The sequence below is a fragment of the Salvelinus sp. IW2-2015 genome, linkage group LG18 (assembly GCF_002910315.2).
Source record: "Salvelinus sp. IW2-2015 linkage group LG18, ASM291031v2, whole genome shotgun sequence".
Taxonomy (NCBI): domain Eukaryota; kingdom Metazoa; phylum Chordata; class Actinopteri; order Salmoniformes; family Salmonidae; genus Salvelinus; species Salvelinus sp. IW2-2015.
The window spans coordinates 19,288,551-19,297,482 of NC_036858.1; the positions used below are offsets into that span (position 1 = coordinate 19,288,551).

Here is an 8,932-nt window from a genome sequence, read left to right on the forward strand (position 1 = left end):
AACAACAAAATGACAAGGCAGGGTGTTACATACATGTAAGGCAAAAGTGGAGAGAAAACACATCTCAGCATCGAGTAGTGTGTGATATTGAGACCATGGGTGCAATGCATCCAAACACATCCAAAACTGGGGGCGGGGCACACACAGTAAACCAGGTGTTGTCAGTCACCCTCTGTGTCTGACCCTCACTTGCTAAGTACAATAGGTTCACTGCACAGTACACTCCCCCTGTCCACAACTCTATACTTCTATCMTATTGTCCCGCTCCCATCTCTCCTTTTCCTCACCACAGAAAGGCAATCAAGGTGAATAAAAATAAGACTTCCATTACATGACAACACCGCCCCCCCCAAAAGAAACTAACAAGTGATCATAACCGAGAAAACCAATCAACACAATGTCAAATAAATCCTAAATGGCAACAAATACAAAATCTCACTTGAAAATCAATTTTAAAAGAATATTAACTAAAAGAAGCAGCAATGGAAATAGCATAGGCGCGAAAATAAAGGTGAGATGGCACGAGAAAAAGAAGAAAAAAAAAGTCAGCTGGAATGGCCTCCAAACATACTCCCTGGTCCCCTTCCCCCCACTCCAGAACAATATGCTGGCACCCCCACCCTGACAGCGGGCACCTCTCTCCCTGTGTATGTAAGGCCACTTTTGGCACAGACAGACTTGGGCACATGCAGTGTTGTGCCGAGAGTGGATTCCACTTATGGGTGGTAGTGGAGCCATCTGGTGGCTGCAGCTTCTATAATGTAAACTCAAACCGTGCCCTCATGGACAAGAGGGTTATGTTTATTAGGGCACACCGTTTGTCATTGGACAAGTTCAGATGGAACCTCTCCGTTTCAGACCACTTTCTTCCGTTTCGTGCCTATTGAACATGACCCAGGAATGAAGGCCYGTTTTCGATCACTTTCAAAATGTCTGCCCGATTTTGACACAGCTAATGCGTTCAGTGCCTGTTATGGGGCTAACTTCAAGCCTACGATGCCTATTCTGTAGAGGCCTTCAATTAAATCGATATGCATGCGTACGATTGCCGGTGGATACCCAATGTGCATCGGGTCTACTGTGTAAATGTCCAGGATTCTATGAATCAATATAGTATTTAGATTAAGTTTGATCCAATTTGTAAGTCGCTCTGGATAAGAGCGTCTGCTAAATGACTTAAATGTAAATGACAAAGGGGCCTTATTTCTCACTCTATACAAGGCAAAGCTTACTGAATGCAAACATCAAGTCAAGAAAAATCTCATGTGAAAAATAAATATTTCAAATAATTTCAACAACCCCCCAAAAAACATGAAAAAGTAAACAACAAAAAAGTCTATACTTTGATGGAATTCATAGGTGCCGTGCAGGTAGCCATGGCGACTGAGCTCCACCCCATTYTGGTGTCCGGCTGCCTTGATTGGTGAGTGAGGAAAGAGGTGGGATTAAGTGGTGATGAGCTCCTGCTACTCCAGTTTCACACCAGTCTTCTCTGTGTTGAGTAGATGGAGACTGTCATCTATCAAGAAACTGTAGAGAAGAAAAAAAAGAGACAAAGTTGGTGATGGAATAGAGGTGCAAAACGAATGCAAGCCTAGATGTTGGATGATGGTAAAGGTCGAGGGGAAGCTATTGAAAGGTTTCAAGTGCTGTCCTTTTATGGATTATCCACGAGGACTACTTTTGGAGTAGAAGAACTTGAGTGAGCTCTCTGTTTATAGCTTTCAAAAACATGAAAAAGTGTTCTGTAGAGTAAGTGGGAGCAAGTAGCCATTACAATGAGCCTGTCCTCCCCATTTCTCTATCTACCAGCTTCTACCGGAATAGGTCGACAGACAAGAGGTTATACGTGCCTGTAAAAGAGGAAATGCACAGGCACGGTGCTGAGGTGCCAGACTGCATGGGCATCCAGGACCCAGAACAGTGGCGGGAAGTCGAGCAGCTCCAGCAGGGCCAGGCCATGGAGCAGCACCACCACCACGCCACACTTCCACCAGTAGGGCAGTGTCCGCCGGTTCTGCCAGCACCAACACAGCCACCACAGCAGGTTCACTATGCCTATGGGAGGGATAGGGAACAGGAGGTGGTGGAGAGAGGCGGGAATGAGGAGAGAGAGGGTGGAGGGGGTAGGGGATAGTGTGGTCGGGAAAACGAGAGAGATTGAGACTGACCGCAAGCAGAGAAATGCTAAAGTGAACGTTACCACGGGAACAATTGACTAGAATTAAATATCTGTGCTCTTTGCTTGTTATGGATTAAGGTACGGGTAACCGTACCTATGGTGGCRTTGGCAGCCATGTTGTAACCATAGTCGAAGCTGACGAAGGTCAGGTAAGACACGTGGGAGGTGAAGGCCAGGATGAGCAGAACCCCTACCATGCTGGACACCCCCGGCCTCTTCAGCCCCAACGTCCTGGGGAGATATAAGGGTCAATGTCATATCATACATTGTCCTAAAATATAACCATACAGAGGTTAATAATCACCTTTCATATTTTCCTTGTGTTTACGAAACATCTATTAACAAACCCAGAAATAAAGCACTTTATGGAAGGACATTTTTGTTGCCAACCGCAAAAGCTATGTATGTATATTAACATAAATATTATCACTCATGGCTTATTGAGGTCTATTCTATACTGACGCAGTTTGCCTTTGCCAATGATCCTTCAGTGTTTTTACCGTATGTCATAGGGGTTAATCAACAATATTCTTGAGGAAAAAGTATGAGAAAAAAAGCCTGTTTTTAATTTACCTCACACAGCATAAGTAGATGGAGTAGAGGATGACAGCAGATGCGCAGAAGTAGTCCATTTTCTTGAAGGTAAATACAAACAAATTGGCAAATATATATTTTGTTTAGAAAACGGTTAGTTCTGACCAACAACCAAAAACAGTGAAGAGATCACCCTCGACCTCGAGGGATTGGTGATGAGGTGTTAGTTATTGACAACAATCCATGGTAAATGCCTGTTAACAGTTCCATCCGAATTATTACGCTGCATCCTAATTCATGAATTGAAAAATGTTCATAGAAAATAAATAGGTCGTTTTCAACTCATGAATTGAACACCACAAAAATGGTGACTGATGTAATCTGAGGATCATACAGTTTAATGGCAGTACAAGATAACAATGTCATTAGACCCTAGAGYTTTTGGTTAACCTGATTAGCTAATTGCCTGTTCGTTTTATAAAGATTGAGTGGAAGCTTTCTCTTGTCCTGGCAGATGGTTTGGCATTGAATGAATCACACTGTAGCTTAAAGTATGTTCTAGCTACCCRCAAATCCAAACTGATTGTCAGGGTTGGGGCTTTTATTCCATCCAAATTTCACTCAATTAAGAAAACAAACTGCATTTCTATTGGGAAATGTGTCCAATTCAACAGGAATTGAAGAGGAATTGATTTCTACCCTGGTTTCTCAACGTATGCTATGTGTCACAGATGGCTATACCCTAATTGTAACACATGMTGTATTAACCACTTGCTGTATGATGGTTAGGTAGGTTATGGTTTTGACCATTACCTCAGTGAGATAGGTGTCCCGGGTGTGGAACACTGTGGACCAGAACCAAGCATTGAGAGAAACCTGAATAAAGAGAAATTATTAAAAAACAAGTTTACATAAGTATATTTGAATATGAATAAGCAAAAAGGTTAAGTTAAGTTTCTGAAAACTTAAATTCATGAAACTTCCGTACACTCAAATGCACACATTACAGTGTCTGTCTCACACACGACACACTCACGAAATAAACCCATTCAAACACACCAGAGAGAAGGCGGTGATGGTGTAATACATGGGGCTCTGGCGTGGCACAGAGCTGCGGTAGCGCAGCAGCATCAGAAGGCAGGCCAGGCCGTTGAGCAGAGAGGCCAGAGCAGATGCTGGCTCCTCGAAGCACAGGAACCGCGTAAATGGCCACTKTAGAAGAGAGCGGGACAAAGAAGGAAAGAGTGAGACAAAAGAGAGTGACTCCTAGTCTTTCATTATCCCCATATATATAGCCTAGTGGTTCATTTCCAAACCTCTCCTTGAGTACCCCCAAACCATTACACTAATTTGATATATTGCAGTACCTTATCCAACTAATCAAGGACTTGGACCACTTGAATTAGAAGGGCTAGTACTGAACAAGGGCTGCTAGTTAAATAAAACACACAACATACACTACYGTTCAAAAGTTTGGGGCCACTTAGAAATGTCCTTGTTTTGAAAGAAAAGCAAGTTTTTGCCCATTAAAATAACATCAAATTGATCAGAAATACAGTGTAAACACTTAATGTTGTAAATGACTATTGTAGCTGGAAAAAGCAGATTTTTTATGGAATCTCTACATAGGCATACAGAGGCCCACTATCAGCAACCATCACCCCTGTGTTCCAATGGCTCATTGTGTTAGCTAATCCAAGTTTATCATTTTAAAAAGGCTAATTGATCATTAGAAAACCCTTTTGCAATTATGTTAGCACAGCTGAGAACTGTTGTCCTGATTAAAGAAGCAATAAAACTGGCCTTCTTTAGACTAGTTGAGAATCTGGTGGATCAGCATTTGTGGGTTCGATTACTGGCTCAAAATGGCCAGAAACAAAGACCTTCTGAAACTGGTACGTCAATTCWTGTTCTGAGAAATGAAGGCTATKCCATGCGAGAAATTGCCAAGAAACTGAAGATCTCGTACAATGCTGTGTACTACTCCCTTCACAGAACAGCGCAAGGCCCCGGTGCACAACTGAGCAAGAGGACAAGAACATTAGTGTGTCTAGTTTGAGAAAGACGCCTCACAAGTCCTCAACTGGCAGCTTCATTAAATAGTACCCGCAAACCACCAGTCTCTACGTCAACAGTGAAGAGGCGCCTCCGGTGTAATTAATAATAATAATGGATACAATAACGTGTATCCAAAGTGTAATTAATAACTTCACCATGCTCAAAGGGATATTCAATGTCTGCTTTTAAATTATYTTATTTTTTTACCCATGTGAGGCATTGGAAAACCTCCCTGGTCTTTGTCGTTGAATCTGTGCTTGAAATTCACTGCTCAACTGAGGGACCTTACAGATAATTGCATGTGTGGGGTACAGAGATGGGGTAGTCATTCAAAAATTATGTTAAACACCATTATTGCAACTTATTAACTGACATGTTAAGCACATTTTTACTCCTGAAGTTATTTAGGCTTGCCATAAAAAAAGGGGTTGCATACTTATTGACTTAGACATATCACAGCTTTTCATCTTTWATTCATTTCTAAACATTTCTAAAAACATAATTCCACTGACATTATGGGGTATTGTGTGTAGATCAGTGACAACATCTAAACGTAATCCATTTTAAATTAAGGCTGTAATAACAAAATGATACAGACATTACATAGATAGACAAGAGACAATTGTCATATTACTCGATCATTAGCCAGCTTTTGACATTATTTTTTAAATGTTATGGTCAGCATGAATTTTAAGTTGCTGTAGTAGTTTGTTCCACTCAACAGTGCAGGTGTATAAAAAGGTGTTCTTAGCAGTTAGGCTCTTAAAGGTAAGACTGGCAACAGAGTCTCTGGCGTTGTATTGGTAGAAATCTCTAATACAATAAAAATWATTTGATAGGTACTTGGGGCTGAGTCAGTAATAAATCTGTGGAACAGGTGAATTAATATTACCCTTTTCTCTACAGATAGCCGGCCTAGCTGCTTAAAATGCTTCAGTACAATTCTCAGCAGCTTGTTTTGATTGGTCTGTAGCTTATTCTTTAGATGTTTGGGTCTGCTGGTTAACCATGATGTGCACACATAATCAAAGTGACACTGAACTAGCACACCTGCCAGAGTCCTTAGGGTGTCACTATCAACATTTTTGATGTCCCAAGCTAGGAATTTACATTTTTGGTTTAACATTGTTAAAACCTTCAGGACCAGTCTCACCGGTTAGCTACCTATTCAGTTCACACTCATGGTAACTGACTTGAGGTTTTGTGCCCACTTTGACACTAAAACCGAGGGATTCTGTTTTTCTAAGATACAGAAAAAGTTTGTTATCCGAAAGCCATTTATTGACATTGGATAACTCTGCACTAAGGATCTCATGGTAAGGTTGACCATAGAATGCATAGAACCATACCTTTCCATGGAACTGTGGGATGCTGTAGCCTTCAGCCTGGTACAGTCCCACTGTTTGCCACATGCACTGGTACCGGCAGTCATCACGACACGTCCAGCCTGGACAAGGGACAGAAAGCTGGAGTTAGACAAATGCACGTAGTAAAGAGAGAACACACACACAATGAAATAAAATGGGCAGTGTTCAATTACAGCCTATGGGTTCACTCTTATTTTTGACTCTGAACTTGCGTAGCAAGAATAAAGTGACTTTGGTGGCCGTTCCTGACAATCTACAGCAGTAAGCCAACTTATCTGATGGAACACAACACCATAATGGTCATTGACAGTCTGTAGTTAATTGAGTTGACAGAAGCCAAATGGGCTAAGGCTTGTTGCATCACAAATAATTCATTCAGCAGCACCAACTCAAATGATCAACTGGCTTCAAAACTTCATGCAGTACCTCATGCAGTGATCACCAAAATGCAATACTGTCTGAGTATACCAACAGCTAACCAATGCAGAACAGCAAAACATGCATTTAAATGACAGCAATATGCATTTTAAGCATTTCTCATTTCCACACTGATAACGAAATTGGTTAGCTAGCTACGATATCAGTGGATGCTGCTCTAGTAGTAACGTTAGTTGGCTGGCGACTGGTTCCCCAGCGCGAGCTAGCTAGTTTTTAAACTTCCAGAACGTGGCAGCGGCAGAAAACCCTCACCTGTCAGCGCCATGTAAGGCGCCTGTGTAGACTGAAAACCTCTGAGCCGAGCTCCGGTGCAGTTGGTCCGGACACATTGCGTGACACAGCCTTGGTAAACTGGCTCCTTGTCGCCTTGGGAGGCATTCACAGCAGTCGCCGAGAGCAGGAGAAGAGCGACGATTGCCAGGGCAGAGTATATGACAGCTGTGCAGGGGGGCAGTGGCGAGGCCATGTTCGTAGAGTCGGCACCAGGTAGCGATCGCAGCGGCATTTCATGTCACCCAGAGCTGACAACAAAGGCCCAGCTTTCCATACCCAGATCACCAGAACATCTTTCCACCTGCGGTAGTTGAGTAGGTCGCGAAGTGTCTTTGCGGATCACTGCCCTATGGGTCCACTGTGCACTGCTGTACTTTTCACCCCGCTCCTGCCGTGCAGTTTTCCAAATTCCGGACCAGGAAGTGTGAATAAACATGCGAACTGCGCATGCCGGTGGTTGATAAAGAAAAAAAGAGTCAAAGATTTTTTTCTAACTTAACCAAGAGACCATAGCCTGTCGTTTCCAATAGGAGCAAATGAGTCATAGTGGGCAGAACAAGTAAGGGCAGAGCCAAGCACGAGCTCCTATTGGCGTGACATCTGCATTTTTCCGTTAGGGAACGCCTACTTTGAAGTGCGCGTGTGCAATAACTCAATTCGCCTTTGCGCACCTTCTAAACAACGCGATTTTTTCCAACTTTTGCAAAGGGCAAAATCAACAAAACTTAGTCGAGTTCTGTTCATAACATATTTTGGTTTTGGGAATATAAAACTGTCTTGAGATCAAATGTTTCATCGATGAGAACATGCGCTGAATGTCGGCCCAAATCCATTTCGAGCCATCTTCAGCCACTGCTCGCCAGTGGGCTTCCTCTCACTACCATATTGTGTAGGGAATGGAAATACCAAGCGGATGCTTCACATTTATACATCTGTCTCATTGTTCTATCTGTGCTAAAATACCACAGAATGAGTAATAATACTCGTAAAATKTTGCGGTCAAATAGGGAAATGGTTCCAATTGTTTTTCACCGTGGTAAAATTGGTTTGAGTTTCGATATTCGCCATACATTCGGACCTTCAAACTTCAATAGGTCGCGAACGATTTGAAAAACATACCTCAGGGTTGGCTCTTTATGAAGGAAAAAAAGGTGTACAGCGTTGCACAGGTCTTATTTGCCCGATTCCATCACGASTTTCATAATCACAAGGCAAAGGTGTAGGCAGCCTGGCGCACAGTCAATGCAACTATACTGAACAAAAATATAAACGCAACAATTTCAAATATTTTACTGAGTTACAGTTCATATAAGGTAATCAGTCAATTTAAATAAAATCATCAGGACCTTATCTGTATTTCACATGACTGGGCAGTGGCGCAGCCATGGGTGGGCCTGGGAGGGCATAGGCCCACACACTTGGGAGCCAGGCCCAGCCAATCATAATTAGTTTTTCCCTACAAATGGGATTTATTAGACCCCCCCCCCCCAAATTCTCTAAAATGACGTTGGAGGCGACTTATGGTAGAGAAATTAACATTCAATTATCTGGCAACAGCTCTGTTGGACATTACTGTAGTCAGGTTTCCAATTGCACGCTCCCTCAAAACTTGAGACACCTGTGCCATTGTGTTCTGTGACAAAACTTTAGTGGCCTTTTAATTGTCCCCAGCACAAGGTGCACCTGTGTAATGATCATGCTGTTTAACCAGTTTCTTGATATGCCACACCAGTCAGGTGGGTGGATTATCTTGGCAAAGGAGAAATGCTCACTAACAGGAATGTACACACAATTTGATGGTGGTCATTTCTTTCTTGCAAAGGGCGGCAGAATGTACAGGTCTGCTCTGCTGGCGATCTTTTTTGGGGGGTGGGGTACCGGGAAGAAATTAAATCTACTTTCACCTCTGAATTTATTTTACCTTCATTTTACTAGTTCATTTTTTTACTTTAAATTTTAATAGGTCCTTGATCACATGACCTAGACACCTTAAACCGACTTTGTATTGTTCACAGGGTAGAGAAAAACATTTTAGGAAAAACAAATGGTGTGCAAAGGGCTTACACGATTTCATACAAAT

General features: G+C 42.4%; 1 protein-coding gene across 1 annotated transcript; it reads right to left on the minus strand.

Annotated features, from left to right (window-relative positions):
* Window positions 1-1,293: 1,293 nt before the first annotated feature.
* On the minus strand, window positions 1,294-7,286 carry pgap3 (post-GPI attachment to proteins phospholipase 3). The gene is made up of 8 exons (XM_024008113.2): window positions 6,832-7,286; window positions 6,124-6,221; window positions 3,776-3,928; window positions 3,530-3,592; window positions 2,756-2,817; window positions 2,277-2,413; window positions 1,854-2,058; window positions 1,294-1,530 (listed from the first exon to the last, which is right to left on the minus strand). Exons 1-8 carry the CDS (start codon window positions 7,082-7,084, stop codon window positions 1,467-1,469), a joined length of 1,035 nt encoding a protein of 344 aa, XP_023863881.1. The 5' UTR covers window positions 7,085-7,286; the 3' UTR covers window positions 1,294-1,466.
* Between the last annotated feature and the right edge of the window lie 1,646 nt (window positions 7,287-8,932).